The 16,502-nt window shown below is 36.8% G+C and overlaps 1 protein-coding gene across 1 annotated transcript in view; it reads left to right on the forward strand.

Moving 5' to 3' along the window:
• The window catches only part of LOC137401703 (uncharacterized), a 37,639-nt gene extending 24,865 nt beyond the window's left edge, over nt 1-12,774 (forward strand). Inside the window, exons 13-18 of the mRNA XM_068088161.1 lie at nt 855-923; nt 2,050-2,127; nt 3,000-3,057; nt 4,518-4,555; nt 4,754-4,856; nt 11,246-12,774. Of these exons, the coding sequence (XP_067944262.1) occupies nt 855-923; nt 2,050-2,127; nt 3,000-3,057; nt 4,518-4,555; nt 4,754-4,856; nt 11,246-11,451 (552 nt within the window). The 3' untranslated portion in view covers nt 11,452-12,774. The remainder of the gene's footprint in view (nt 1-854; nt 924-2,049; nt 2,128-2,999; nt 3,058-4,517; nt 4,556-4,753; nt 4,857-11,245) is intronic.
• Nucleotides 12,775-16,502: the final 3,728 nt, after the last annotated feature.

Here is a 16,502-nt window from a genome sequence, read left to right on the forward strand (position 1 = left end):
CAGCTCCTGTCCCTGCTTTTCGCAGAAGGCTAAGATCATGTCAGTTTTACAGATGTTGAATCATCAATTCAGTTGCACCAACAGTGTAGCTTTGTATTGCTTGGCTAACTCTTTCGCTACCGTAAGCCGATGTATCGGCTTTCATGGTAATAGAAGTACAGACTGTAAGCCGATGTATCGGCTTATCAATAGGGTTTCACTTCTTTTCATTACGAAGCCCACACATTAGCTAGACCAATCAAATTTTGTCTCCGACGAAATAACCTTTTGGCTCAGCAATTCCACTTTTAATTATTTTTCAAAACGAGAAAACCAGATCGTTATCGTCATGGCAATAAGAAACTCACCGCGTTTAATCAGAAATTTTGCGAGAGTGGGATTCACTAAATAACTTTACACTTAATCTTGTAGAAAATTTTGTTTTGAATAAGATGCATTTTACAGGAAAACAATATCTGTTTTTATTCTCGAGATATTGCTTAAATACTAGCGGTCTATTGATTTTTCAAAAATGTGTTTGAATTAATTTAGTCAGAATAACGAATTAGCGCAGTAGTGAAAGGGTTAATAGCTTCTCACAGCGTCTTGGGTTTGGTCATACCGATTTTATGTATCTTGCTTTGATGATGTTACATAAGCGAGGCTCCCATCCAAAAACCACCAAAATGCAAGCAGCAGGTGAATATTGAACATTTGAACCTGGAACCTCACGATTACCAACAGTCCGCTCTACCAGCTGCACCATGTGTCTTACATGCATGGTCTAACCTTGCTTAGAACAGAAATAATAATATATGTGATGTAGTACTATAAAAATTAGCTTCATATAATAGATATATGGTGTGCTATTTTAGGCTCCAGTGCCAGATGTTTCAGGCCAGTACTCTCGCAATGGACCTACTAGCATCACTGGACAGCAACAGGTAACTAGTTTATGCTATCCGTTATTTTTTGGTCAAGGGAGACAGAGTGCTTAAAGACACATTTTGAGAGGCATTTATATTGTACAGTTATATACAATCTCTTACGTTAATTGATTTCTATATTGTTTATTTGTTTTGTGAGTGCTTGTTAATCTGAGTACTTGTTAATCTGAGTACTTGTTAATCTGAGTACTTGTTAATCTGAGTACCTTTTAATCTGAGTACTTGTTAATCTGAGTACTTTTTAATCTGAGTACTTGTTAATCTGAGTACTTGTTAATCTGAGTACCTGTTAATCTGAGTACTTGTTAATCTGAGAACTTGATAATATGCGTACTTGTTAATCTGAGTACTTGTTAATCTGAGTACTTGTTAATCTGAATACTTGTTAATCTGGGTACTTGTTAATCTGAGTACCTTTTAATCTGAGTATTTGTTAATCTGAGTACTTGTTAATCTGAGTACATGTTAATCTGAGTACTTGTTAATATGAGTTCTTGTTAATCTGAGTACTTGTTAATCTGAGTACTTGTTAATCTGGGTACTTGTTAATCTGAGTACTTGTTAATCTGAGAACTTGTTAATATGCGTATTTGTTAATCTGAGTACTTGTTAATCTGAGTACTTGTTAATCTGGGTACTTGTTAATCTGAGTACTTGTTAATCTGAGAACTTGATAATATGCGTATTTGTTAATATGAGTAATTGTTAATCTGAATACTTGTTAATCTGGGTACTTGTTAATCTGAGCACCTTTTAATCTGAGTACTTGTTAATCTGAGTACTTTTTAATCTGAGTACTTATTAATCTGAGTACTTATTAATCTGAGTACTTGTTAATCTGAGTACTTGTTAATCTTAGTACTTGTTAATATGAGTACTTGTTAATATGAGTACTTGTTAATCTGAGTACTTGTTAATCTGAGTACTTGTTAATCTGAGTACTTGTTAATCTGAGCGTTTGTTAATCTGAGCATTTGTTAATCAGAGTAATTATTAATCTGAGTACTTGTTAATCTGTGTCATTGTTAATAATTATAACTCAAGTAGTTTGTTCACTTTGTTTATATGAAATGTACAGGTCATCTGATTGAAATTCTACATGTGTACTTTCTATTTTATAAAGCAGGCTACAGATTATCCGACTCTTAGCAGCTTGAAGGGGCCATTTGTTTATGTGAGACAACCAGATCATACTACAGTGGTGAGTTGCTAGTTTGGCCTTAGCAGGAGCTGACAACTATTATACTCCCAAACTGTTATTAGAGTTGTCCTTTCTTTTCTCTTTAAGTTCATTTATTTTCTTTACTACTCTTTTCCACACCTGGGAAATGATTAAAGAAATTAAATTACCTTTTCTCTAATATAGTCTAAAGAGAACATAATTATTAGAAGTGTCTGCTACAAATGTACTTTAAATTGTTTCATATATCATTTATCAATCATATTACAGTATTATACATTATGTTGCATTATATTAGATATTCTTATTATATATATAGTATGCTTATTAGATGAATTCACTTGTATAATATTGTTATATTCTTATCATCATTTCTATTGTCATTTATATTTATAGATTAATCTTGTAATCTTAACAGCTTACACCTTTTGGTCTCTTCAGAAAATATTTTTTATCATACAGCATCTAATTAGTGGAATGGTGTTTCTGAAAATAACTGACCATTTACATTGTTTGACTATTATACACTAAGATGCTGTGATCATTTATAGCTGAACACGGTGTGTAGCAACTAAATGAATGCACTTATTTATTTATTAATGAATACTTATTTAAAAAATAGTGGAATCCTATTAAAGCGTATTACATTTTTGAAATGTTGAAGACCTACATATGCTCAGTAGACCTTCATTCATGTAGTGAAAGTCTACTGAGCATATGTAGGTTGCCTCAAGGAGACATTTAAAACAATATATAATGTAGTTCTGTCTTAGCATCGCTTACAACATACACGATGCTAGAAGTTGACAAATTAAAGCAACTGCAAATATAATGTATAATAAAAATACTGCAAGCACATCACGACTGCTATAAACCATCCGTTTATCATTTAGAAAGTGACTTTACCTCCGCCTGAGCAAACTACCCAAGGTGACAATCTACCAGTCACATGTGAGTTTGGTTATCAATCTTACAGCAATTCTGCAATGTTATTGTTACAAAATCTTCTCTAGCTCATAATCTTAATACAATATTAAAATATATTTAATATTGTATTAAAATGCAGATTGTTTATTTATGTTTACACTGAAGTTTGTGTGACTTATCCAATCTGTACACTGTCAGTCTCACGTGCTGTGAGAGATTATGTGTAATAACTATGTGCACAATTATTCCACAATGCTGCAAGGTAGTCAAGGGGTGCAGATGGTAGTGTGCATGGCTGCTATGTGGAATAGCCAAGCTTGATACCTGTATGTTGCATTTTCTCCTAACCTCTAAGCGTGGCTTCAAACAGACTGACAGCTTTTATTATGGTAAAGATTGACGCTGCCCCAAACAAATCCTTGTGTTCATAACTTTTTTCTCAAAAAGCTTTGTCGGTAAAGAGGTTGGAAGTTGTCGTCTTATTTGTTTTACTTTTAGAACTTAAAGGTTGACTTTCAACAAAGTTCACATTACAGTTATTTGGTATCAAAAGATTCACCATGTCTTACTCGGCTGTTTTGTAGGTGCAAAATATGTGTAAATGTGATTACAAGCTCTTACAAGCTCAAAAATGAACAGTTAATTGCAGCCATCACGAAAACGCCATAGGTTGGAATTCCTTTATTTCGATGATGTGCTCAAACACTGTGGTTATTGTTTTGGCACGTGATGTTACCACGTGAACTGAAAAGCCAATAAAAGGCTCAGCCTTAACGTCTCGTAGCACTAGTTTATGACAAACATTTTGGGCTTTACCGGAAAGCCGGTATCAAATATAGATGCTCGCTACTTTATAGCTTCACTTCAGTTTGGTCTAATCATCTAGTCGTAATCTGACCATGTGACCAATGCTTCCTTCCAAATACCGCGAACAATTTATGCAGCCTTTTTTTACTATCACAGGTGACCAACATGCTTGTCATGTTTATCAGAGCATGATATGCACTCTTTCGAGCAAAGGTTAAAAAATTAAACGAATTTTTACAGTATAGGTTTTGAGATATCAGTGCTCAAAGTGACGGCATTACAATGATGATGAAATAGACGCGTAAGGACACTAGACATGGTGTTATGGAATGTGTGAGGTATATTTGTGAAAATATTTCAACGAATGAAGTTGCATGAAAGTGTAAACAGAAGCCATTGTGTTCAACTACATCCCATTTGAGCCTTTCTGGAAGGGGATTCCAATCTATGGCGTCTTTTTGATGGCTGCGATTAACTGTTCGTTTATGAGCTTTCAAGAGCTTGTAATCACATTCCCCATATTTTGTACCTACAACACAACAGAGTAAGACCTGGTGAATCTTTTGATACCAAATAACTGTAATATGAATTTTGTTGCAAGTAAACTTTAAGTATGGAACAAGGATTTGGCTGATTTATAATATTGTATTTATAAGATTGTGTTTGCTACATTGTAGATGATCAACGTCGACCAAATACGACATCGAGTGCACTGGTAAGCACTTTTGGTGTATCATATTGCTCTAGCTCTGTAGGCTTTAATACGGATTCTTTTGTTAGTCATGCTTGGTTTCTATTTTTGGACTCTAAATCCAGCGTTTTACAAATTTTAGAGCTGAGTAGTTGTACTGGCAAATATCTTGTCCAAACCATTGTTGTATCGATGAGCAAAAATAATATTACATTGTTTCAGAAAGTTGCTGGCAATGCCAATGATCCGCTAAGTGAGTTCAAAGGTGGTATTCAGCGTTGCATAGAAGAACTTCCCGAAGCAAACGGGGGGATGATATGGAGAAGTAAGTTCAAATACGTCTTTGCTGAAAAGTAAAATGAACCTCGGGCACAAATGTTGTTTGCTTTAAAGCTCCAACAGATTTTTGGCATCACTTTTCGGCAACTTTTTTCTTTGGTATGTAAAGAAACTCACCACGTTGTTACTTGAAAGAACAAAATAATCTTTCTTTTGAAATGCTGATGATATATTTACAAAAATTCAAATGCAGCGCATCTTCGGCCTATGAAGTATCTGCTTTACGGTTTTTCTGCCTTACAAATGTGGAGCGCAATGTTTTTCGTGTCCTCTAGATGGCATATTTTTTGCCATGTGACATCAACAAAAAGTCTCTCAAACTTCAAATTTGGCGGTCAGTGTGTCAGCGATCGGTGTGTCGGCGAAACGTGTGTTTTTGTCAGAAATTTTTTAAACATTACAAAAATTCCTGTTCTGCTAGGCACTTTGGAACATTTGCTAGGCAGCTTTACCATAAAGAACTCTAACCTGAGAGCTTTTCATATCCTTTACTAATGAAGCTAGGTCTGTTTACATTAAACAAAAAGCAATGTAAAGAAATCTTAATACTTCAAATTATATACTCTTTCACCTCATCTGTCTGCTCCAACACTTTTAAAAAAGTGTCCGTAGTATAATTTGTGGTTAGAATGCAACAAGTTTATTACCGTTCTCTCTTCATTCACTAACCAGAACAATCTGCCTAGCCAAAGCCCAGGCAATGCAAAAAATAGTAAATCGGTTTGATCAATCAGGTACTAGTAAGCAAGTCAATGTGCATCGAAAAAAGAGGAAACCCCTCAGGCTAAACAACAACACAAGATACACTAAGTCAGCAAATCTTGGTAAAACATAAATCATCACACATCCCCTTGATTTCTAAATCATCCAAAACAAAATTAGTATTTTGCTGTTCAAAACTTAATACGTATGATGGTTAGCAAGCCATGAGGGAGTTTTTCTGTTTTGTGTTGGTCGCACATAGTCACTGGGAACCACGACATTGTTAGCTAGATTATCAGTCATCTGGGATCTGGAACTGATCTGGGGCATATTGCAATTTGTTATTGTCATGTTCTAGGCTATCGTCTTCTACTTGTTGTTTGATGTCTGGCTCATGCACGTCTATGTATGTATGTGTCGGCCCTTTCAGCTGCAGAATGTGGGTGGCAAAGCTTCAAATCACTAATGCTTCCGGACATTGAGTCTACTTTCACTGCTGCGTTTGACACCAATGCTGTCACATTGTTTGCTTGCCATTGTGTTGTATACCTTGCCCTTACAGAATGGTTCCATCAATTTTGGAGATAACTTATACCAATACAGCATCTCCTCGGCCCTGTTACCTGTCCGAGCCATCATCCTTTTCATTGTTCTGTGCTATTCTGCGATGCCATTCCCTTGCTGTTGATAGGCACAAGAGAATATGTGGTCAATACTTCACTTCTCCACCAGTTTCTTTCATTACTTGGCTGTGGTAGCATGGGCCATTGTCTGACAAAACCTCCTTGGGAGGACCCCGTCTATAAAATGATTGTTCGAGCTTTCTCACTACCACCTCAGCTGTCATGTTTTTCAGTTGTCTCCACAAAGAGAACCTGCTAGGTCCACAATCAACTACTCTCAAGTAAGGGATTCCTCTGTAATGAGTTATATTTGATGCTAATCTTACCCACGTTTCTTTAACAGCCAGTTCACCACAATCCCAGCTCACCGCCGAGGGATCTACCTGCCTACATACATGACACTCTTTGACCATCTGTTCGACATCCTCCTTTGACAATGAGTCATCTCATTTTCAGCGAGCTAATTAAAAGATCCTGTCGACTCCTAAGTAATTAGTGTCACAAATGTCTCTGGTTGCTTGGATTGGGTGCATGCTGACAACCGCTGTAGCACACACTCATGCCTTTAGTCATTTCTTGGTAACTCTCATCAACATGTCAGCTAAGTTTTCTTCTGACTTCACCAATTTCATTTCTACATCTAAACCATACAGTTTTATTAACTCGGCAATCATACTGAGCCTCCTTTGTGTAAGCATCTCTCCCAGTCCGCATACTTTTGGTCGTTTACTGTTGGTGATAATAGACTTGATCCAACCATACACAGTAGTTGAGTCGGTGATCCCAAATACTGATGCGAGGCCCCATTTCACTCCGTAACTAACACCTCGTACTACCACGTCCGCGACATTAATATGGCTGCCATCATCTTTGCGTAATGAGCAGCCATCTTCTACCTGTTGCCCATCAACTTCTACAGACACACCAATTGCCAGGTTGCTTGCGTCACACCATATTGTTCCACGTCTCTTGTCAAGTACTGGCCACTGTCCACCTACTTGGTCTTTTTCCTGCAGGATCTCCATTGTAACATGTATAATTACCTGATCTGGCTCTGTCCCATTCCAGTCACATTTATTACTTTCTCTCTTCTTATCTCTACAGGCCACCCTCAATTAACCACCGACTGGATAGAGGCCTTTGAGCTTTCTACGCAGGGAGAACAATTCCCTTTTGTCATGTTTTCTATCTTTTCACCAGCATAATTGTCTCCGCACCGCTGAACTCTGCTGGTCTCATCTCTTTCAACACACTTTTAGCATCATCAATGCACTCGGGCTCCTTAGTCACTAGGCCATACTTGGTGAGATGCTCCCTTACATGCGCTACCGAACCTTTATCGTTATCTACAATTATATCGTCTACGTAATAATCCGTACCAGCTTCAATCTTGCTATCCAATGAGAGTACTTTGCCTAGCACCTTTGACATGGTCTTAGGCGCCACATTAAGCCCAAAGCCTATCCGTGTCATCACAAAGAGCTTTTCTTTGTACCTTACAGCCTGGAATTTCATAAGCTCATTATTCACATCCAGCTTCAAATAGGCTTTCATGTTGTATGTTCAACTGTTGTATGCTCAACCAGGTTGAGCATACTACAGTTGGGTCTAAACTCTCGCCATTTTTACACCTTGTTTTGGCGGATGCCTACATCTGCACCTAGATTGCAGTTTATATGCTGGTTCAATTTCCTGCTGTAGTCCATCATTTGCCGAATTCTTCTCTCTTTGTTTGGTTGTAGTGCTGCCATGAGAGGTATAATGCTTTGCACTTTGCAGTGTACTTCATCATGCTCTTCCAACCTTCCACTATCAATCCATGCTTTAACTTCTTGCTCATAGCCTTCTCTGCACTCATCTGAGATGCTGTACTGCCCACATCGATTTTTCAAAACAGGTTCTCCTTCCATCACCATGCTACCATCCACTTCTTCCCATCAAATGTGGCCATGAAATCAGTGTCCTCAGCTTGTGATCCATCTAGTTTTATGCGCATGCCTACTGCTACTGTTGGCGCTGCACCCTTGCAAACTCCAATAGATGGCACACCTTCACTGCTCACACTCCTGCCGCCCAATATTTCTACTGCCTCCATCCCAATAATCGCCAAGTAGTCACACATGAAAGATATGGAAACCAAACAGCGAAGCTCAACTGTGGTTTCACCTGAGCCAATGTTCAAGTTTACTTCCCCTAGGCACTCTTTGGTTTTACTATCTAACATCATCACATTTGTACAACGTGCGCTGTATCTGACACCCAGAGCCTGGACACTCACTACAGATTGTTGACAACCAACGTCTACTAATGATCGAATTTCGACACCATTGATCAGGAAATTCTATTGCTGTCCGACGCAAACGCTCCTCCTTTTGTATTTCCCCAGCACTCAGGACACCTGTTGGCCAGGTGAGTGGCTGAGTCACAGACAGCACTTACAAACATGATGGTTACAATTACCTGCAAATTTGTCAATTTTTCCTGTAGGGCACTGGCGGGCCATGTGCCCCCTGCCATAGCAATTGTAACATTGTATGGCTCTACCTTGTTTCAACCCAGCACACGCAAAGCTGGTAGTTGCTCTCCTTGAAGCCAACATAGCTCTGGCCTTACTCATGACGGCAAGCAACTCCACACTATCAATATCTACAGTTCATTTTAGTTGCAAAGCGATATCAGAAGGTAAGCTACCAACAAAAACACATCTGAGCAAGGGATCCGAATTGGTCTATCCCATTAAGTCTATCAATCGCCACAGGTCAGCTAGATATGCATCCACAGACTGTTTATAATCAGCCTTTACTTTGTTTGCTGATACACTGCAAACGCTGGTCCTTACAGGAACAATGGCAGAAACTTCACTTTGTCAGTCCGCACCCTGCAGTTTTGCTACAAGTTCTAATTTCTCAATCCACACAGAGACTTCTCTACTGGTGGGGGTCCTACCACACAAAGTTGTCGTCAGAATAGTCACTTTTAAAATCACTGTCGTCACTTTTAAAATCACTGTCGTCAACTTGTTCAAGTTGGTAACCAAAACAACCTCTTTCTTCACATTCGTTATTTTAATACAAATATCCATTCTGGTGGCACTGGGTTATGTTAACAACCTGAAACTTGCTCAGATGGAACTTTTGCTAATCAAAAGCATTGCTCAACCAGCGACCTTCTCAAACTTATTAGTGATGTTTTGGAGCGTTGCTGATTACTCTGCGAAGATTGACAGCCGTCTTAGGTTTTTAGGGCTACATTTATTATACTGAAAATAGAACGAGATTGTCTTCAATAATCACTGTCAGTCACAGACTTGGAAATGGATTTGCTGTCAGTGTCGTTGAATTTTATTGCTGTTTATTTTAATTACCTGGCAGTCTATAAATGCTGGGCCAGGGGCTTCAAACCAAAACTAGTGAAGTTTAATTTGATCGTGTTGATTTATGGACAAATAATAAGTTGGTAAAGATACGGCCACACGTAATGAATTTTTCGGTGCTTTTGACCAAAATCACGAAATGAACGAAACTCATAGAATTATTCTGTGCTGCTAGAATCGTGCGAGCGAGCACGATTTTAGCAGCTTTTGCAATTAGTATAGTCCAAGACATGTATAGTGACACACAATAAAAGTATGAGTGCAATTCAACATAGTACACACGATGCAACTGTTTAGATTGCGCTATTGTATGTATTTATCTTTGGACACTCTGGCTACAAATTGTTTATTTTTTAATAATAAAAAGTTCCTTTTTAGCAGCAAAGGTTTTGTGGTAAAAAATGCTGCCATTTTTAGTGCAATCAAGTTGGTTGCATTGTATTTACTATGGTGAATTGCCGTGATGTCTTTCTTGCGTATCGCATTATGTTCTTGGACTACATATATTTTAAAATTTGCTAGATTTGTGCTCGCTAACCAACAATAGCGCAACTTAAACAGTTACATCGTGTGTACTATGTTGAATTGCCTTCGTACTTTTATTGTGTGTCGCAATATGTGTCTTGGACTATACTAATTGCTAAAGCTGCTAGAATCGTGCTCGCTAATAATTTGTTTAGTCTGTTAGAAGTGTTTCGTCGACGAATTCGGTGGGCAAATTCGACAGCTCAAATACGCGTATACAAAGACATGTATCTGTGAATTTCGACCGACTAATTCTGTGTTTTTCGTGATTTACGCCAGAACTCAGAACCAACGAAAAATTTGCTACGTGTAGCCGTACCTTTAGTAATCCTACTTACGCAATCATCATCACCTCGTCACCTACATTGATAAATGGTCATCTCGTCTGTCACTTTTTAAATATCCCCTGTCGTCAGAATCGTCACAAATCATAGTAGAACCCCCACTGGTATCGTAGTCCTCATAGACGTTTATAATGTCCGAAAATCTTAACGCTCTTAGCCATTGACCTCTTGCGGTATCACCGAATGGCTTGTGGTTAGAACGTAACAAGTTTATTATCGTTCCCTCTTCATTCACTAGCCAAAAAAATCTGCCCATGCAATGCAAAAAATAGTAAATCAGTCTGACAAATCAGGTATTTTTTTGTTCTGGTTTTTAAATCATAGATTTGAAACCTTCAAGCTGTTTTCGAACTGCTATCACTCACTATTTTAAAGATGTTTAGGCATCTATTAGCTTAATTATTATTTTTATCAATTTTCAAATAATCAGCGGATGCCTCTTTGTCTCATTAGAAGCAAAATTTCTGTGAGACAAAATAAATTGAATGAAAACTGTCGGCGCATAAATTAACAAATAAATAATAATAATAAATAATAATAATTCAATATAAATAATTTAGTCATCCAATTGAGCAGACTAAATATTTTTCAAGTCTGCTCGGATTTTACATATTATTCAAATGTATTACATATTTCGATAATACGTAAAATAAAAAGTGTCCTTTTTATGACATTTCCTCCACCCCATCTTTGATGTTGCTGAGCTTGGTAATATTAGTGGTATCAAATGCATATAAAATAGATTGAAAAAAACCAAAGTTGTCTTTTCCATCATTAGCAAAGCACATTTGTCTTTCTACTTTTTCAGTTCTGAATGCTCAAGTTTTTACTGGAGAAACCGCAGAGCAGCTTAAGCATGCATTGCGTGGAATGAAGACCCCAAAGCTTTCTGAATCGAAACCCTCTGCACCAGAGTCTGATGTACCAAAACCAGCTGAGTCGGAGGAGGCAGAAAAAGAGCAAGGTGCTGCAGGTGGTTCAAAACCTCTTTCTGACATTGATGAGTCAGAGTAAACCTTCCAATAGACAAAACAGATAAAGATCTCTAAAGCTTCGGTGAACTGGCTGAATAAAAACAAAAGAGAAGGTTTAGATTCTTTAAGAGGAATACAAATCAAAAGTTTTTTCTAATCAAACAAGTATTTATCGATATAGACAATGAGTAGTGTGCATGAGTATGTGAGTGACTGTTTGTATATGTGCATAAAAGTGGGTGTTTGCATCAGTGCGCGTGCTCTTGTCCATCAACAATTATCCTCATCATCTTAGACACTGTCAACTAGTTAGTTAACTAACCAACTACCAGGATTTATATTTTTACAGGTGCCTTGTTACTGAACCTTTTACTTTTACTGATACTCTCTCGTGTTAATTCTATTCAGTTGGTTGTGTTTTATTTCATCAATTAGTTGAAATATGGCTTTAAGCAAGAATGAAGATATTCTTACAATATCGATTAAATAAAAACAAAATAAATGGAAGCGTAATTCCTACATATTAAGGTATGATGAGGCCCACATGCTCAGTAGCAGTGCAGCTAGTCGATGTGCCAGGCCCACAGAGGTTGGCATATTTTGGCTGGTAAGTCGAATTATTTGGCATATTTCATCCAATTGTGAATAGTGGGCCAATCTTGATGATTAATCTAGGTTTAACAAGTGGCCCCTAACAATTCTTTGAAAGCTACTATTCTAATAAATGCTGAAATTTTACATAAGTCTATTGGAAGACTGTTCCATTGTGATGGAACTCTGTATTTAATTGTTTTTTGACTGAAAGCAGTATAAAAATTTGGTAATGGCATATTAGTTTTTAAAAATCCAGTATTATAGTGAGAATTTTTTTTACTTTATAATCATTTAAATCCTATCTTAATGTGCCATCAAGACAATTTTTTACTGGTAAAGTTCATCAACAGGCAACACAAAAGCTTAACAAACAGGCACCGAGATGACGTCAGTAGTGGTTTATTAAAGACTATGCGTATTAGACGCTTGTGTGATATTAATATTTTTTAAATAACAAAATGAAGCATTTTTCTATGACTCCAGACAGTAACTAATTTTAGAGTTAATAAATGTGTTGTATATTTGTTTCATTACACTTGGTAAAAAATTGAAACATTTACTTATCAGGCTCGCCATGAATCTTGTTAGCTTATTTAGCTTATCAATGTGTGCATCCCATGCCAGGTAGTCTATATGTCCAAATGGATTTGATCAAAGATGTCTCTTGAAGCTCTAAATCAAATAATTTTATTGATTTTTTTAAATTTTGTTGTGATAGTTTTCCATTAGAATGTATGTTGTTTTGTCCGTGTTTACAGTTAATTTATTTGTATTATACCATTGTTCAATTTTTGAAGTTCATTATTAACTGTATCAATGTTATTATTCAAATTGCCCGACTCAAAAAAATAAATTTGTCTTCTCAGCATACAGAATAAGTTTTAAATGACTAGTAGATATATAGTGGTATATTATATTATTATAATATATGGTATATATTAGTGATATATTAAGAATAAGGTTGGGCCCTGGATAGAGCCCTGAGGAACATCACAATTTATACTTAAAAAGCTAGAGTTATAGTTTTCTATTAATAGTACCAGTTTTCTATATTCTCAGAAGTTTTTATCTAGTAAATAGAAAATGATGAGAAGTGGACATACCGTAAAACCTTTAATTGAACATCACGACACTTTTTTTTCAACCTTTTTTCTCTAGAGGCGGTCAATTGGAGGCAGCAGTCAAATAGAGGCTGGCGTTGTATTTTTCAAATGACTCATCAGAATTTTGAGAAGATAAATTTAGTCCTGTTTCGGGCGAAGCGAGTGTTGCCTATATTTTGCCCTCTTTTTCTGGTAAAACGATATTAAACTTTTTGGATGCTATAAATCTGCTAACTTACCTCGAACTTGCCAAAGATCTCTCAATAAATATGCATTGGGAAACCGAAAAATATCTTTACCAGTTGATACCGTAGTATTGCTTGCAATACTGCGATGATATTATTGCCTGTCTTGCTTTGCAATTTGTTTGTTAGAGCTTTCAATTTTTATTTCATTTTAAATTTGAAAGCATAATTTTATTTTATATCTATATTTAACAATGTTGCATAAAAGCTCATTGCACTCATTGATTTGTTTGCTACGATTTGCAGCCAAAACTAGCTTTTTATGTGCAATAGAAGAGGAATTACTAGTGGCGATCAATTGTAGAATCAGATTATCGCAATGATGCTATCAAATAATATGCTATAAATCTGCAAATTTATAAGTCATATAATGGTAATCTATCAAATACTACAAATGTAATTTCATGAACAAGTTACATCGATGAGCCATACTTATATTAAATGTAGGACAAAAAATTAACGTTTTTAAAACAAAGACATTTGCATAGTTTGCTAGGATAGCTGCGTTCTGATTGTTGCTTCCGATGGAATGAACATCTTTTGGTTGTCCAATATGTTCTACAATGTCATCTGACCTCAACTCTTCTTCTAAACTGCTGATCTGGTCAATACTAGTCCCAAACAATTTTGGGGGGAGCAAAACTTTCACTTGCGTTTGGCACGAATGCAACGCGTAAAGTTTTGCTTGCTAAACTTAACCTTTGGCCCAAAACTTGCAAACCGTTTTTATACACGTGTACTTTGAATGAACAACACCAAGCTAAACAAGGAACTACTATTAGTCTGAGACAATTATTAATTACTAGCTGTGGTACCCGGCGTTGCCCAGGTATTAAAAATCGGCTTATCAACAATGAGAAGTAATGAGAGTTGCCTGCCACTTGCTATTACCTTGACACATTGCCAATGGATAATTTGAGCAAGTTTACTAATAAGAGTTACCTTTCTGATGTTAAGCCAACGCTTTGCTTCGTGACCAGAAGCAGTAGCCTATTTGCGCCAATACAGCGATATATATTGCCGATCGAATCTATCAAGCTCACATGGTTTAGTTAGTAAGGTGTCCGACTGGTGAAACTGAGGTAATGAGATCGAATCTGCTGCTTTATGGATTCTTTATTTTAAGATTTTAATAGTTATAGCAGGAACGACATACATACGACCAACTTTGAGAAATATATATACACGTATATAGATTTTTAAGGTGTTGCTTTCAAACTTCATCTACCATCGTAAATTTAAACCTTTTTATATATGTACTTCAAAGTATCAAGACCGCATTATACAAGGAACTCCGATTAGCCTGAGACAGTTAATAATTATTTCTGGGGTGTTACAGAATCTAGGACTTGCTTTAAAGTTTTAATGATACAAAGCAAAAAGCTTTGGAATTGGAGAGAATTGATTGTTATTTATATAAATGATTCATTATTAATTCAACTTTGTGGACACTTTCCTACTGATCAATCGATATAATGGGCTCGTAAAGATCAAATAATATCAAAGTGGCGGTCAAATGGAGGTGGCATTCAACTACAGAGTGGCAATCTATTTTTCAACTCCTTTCTCAGAGTGGCAGTCAAATGGAGGTGGCGTTCAAATAGAAGGGGCCTTCAATTAGAGGTTTTACTGTATTTTAATTTGTGAATGAGTATTTAGTGGTCAATGGTGTCAAGCCTAAATAAAATCAAGAAATGTCCCTAGTACTGCTCTGCCTTGGTTCATTGCAGATAAAACTTTATTTGAAAACTCAAAAAATGCTTTGATTTTTTCTGAAGCCAAATTGTTGTGTTCTAAGAATGTTGCTATTTTTTAAATATTTGCATATTAGCAACTTTCTCAAAAATTTACTAAAAGGCATAGAATTTACTAAGTGTAACTGAAAAAAACCTCATAGTCTCAGATTTTGATGATTTTTTAATATGTTGTTCAGGCCTGTATTCCCTGGTTGCAAGTTGGGGTGGCTGCAAATGTTAGGTGACTAGTTATGAACACCTTGGGGTTTGGGAAGCAGTGTAAGCCCCCAAGGGGGTTCGAGGCAGCGACTCAAAGCTCTGAACCTTTCAAGCATCAACAACCCTCAAAGTATGCATCAATACAATCAATTGTAAGCACCAAAATCTACATAAATATATTGTTTATGGTAGGCAAAACTTTTTCTTTATTCAACGAATGACATAAAACTCATGAAACTACAGATTTCTGTAAGGGACTTTGACAGAACACAAGCTATTACTTCTTTATTGCAATAGCTCTTGTTCTGTCAATGTGTCCATGGCAGAAATATTTCACAACATTCTGTATCTATTTCAACATCTTTATATATGTGTAATATTAGAAGATCATTTAAACGAGCCTGCCCCATAGATCTCCTCATCGATGTTTGGATTTGCTTTAACGCAGAAAAACCTATTACTCACTGCATTAGCGGCAAGCAAAACTAATAATAAATTAGTGAGCGTCTCCACTTCATCTCCAACTCCACTTATTAGTGCTGGAGCGCTAATAAGTGGAGTTGGAAATTCCAAGCGAATGTGCGTAGACTGCAATTCTTAGTACTCGGCCACGAAAATCACTAAAAAGTTCAGCCGGCCAGCTGCACCAGGAAATACGGGCCTGATGTAGTTGCCCACGTTAAAAAACGCTCAAGTCCCAAATTTTGATCTTTTAGGGTCATCGGTTCAGGTGCTATGAGGATTTGAACTTTGGCCATTTGTCGCCCGAGTTTGCCCTAGCTGACTTTAAACCCATATAAATTCAAGAATATGCAAGTTAGAGGTCTAGATGTTTTTGTGTCCGCAATTTCCATATTTACACAAACATATAGGTTGGAAATTATACATTGGTGTATACATTCTAAAGAGCGTTCTCTGGAATGTATGCATACCTTCCGGAGAACGCCCATCAGATTCATCAGAGAAAACCTACCTCATGTGACTCATGTGAATTATTTCAGTGATGGATCTGGTGCCCAATACAAGAATTACAAGAACTTTGCCAACTTATGTCACCATGAGCTTGATTTCAATCTTACAGCATCTTAGAGCTTCTTTGTCACCTCACATGGAAAAGGTCCATCCGATGGGATTGGCGGGGTAGTCAAGAGAGACTGGCCACCCGTCACTCCAAGCAGTTACTTAAGTCAGGTA

Source organism: Watersipora subatra, chromosome 8 (genome assembly GCF_963576615.1).
Source record: "Watersipora subatra chromosome 8, tzWatSuba1.1, whole genome shotgun sequence".
NCBI classification, from domain to species: Eukaryota; Metazoa; Bryozoa; class Gymnolaemata; order Cheilostomatida; family Watersiporidae; genus Watersipora; species Watersipora subatra.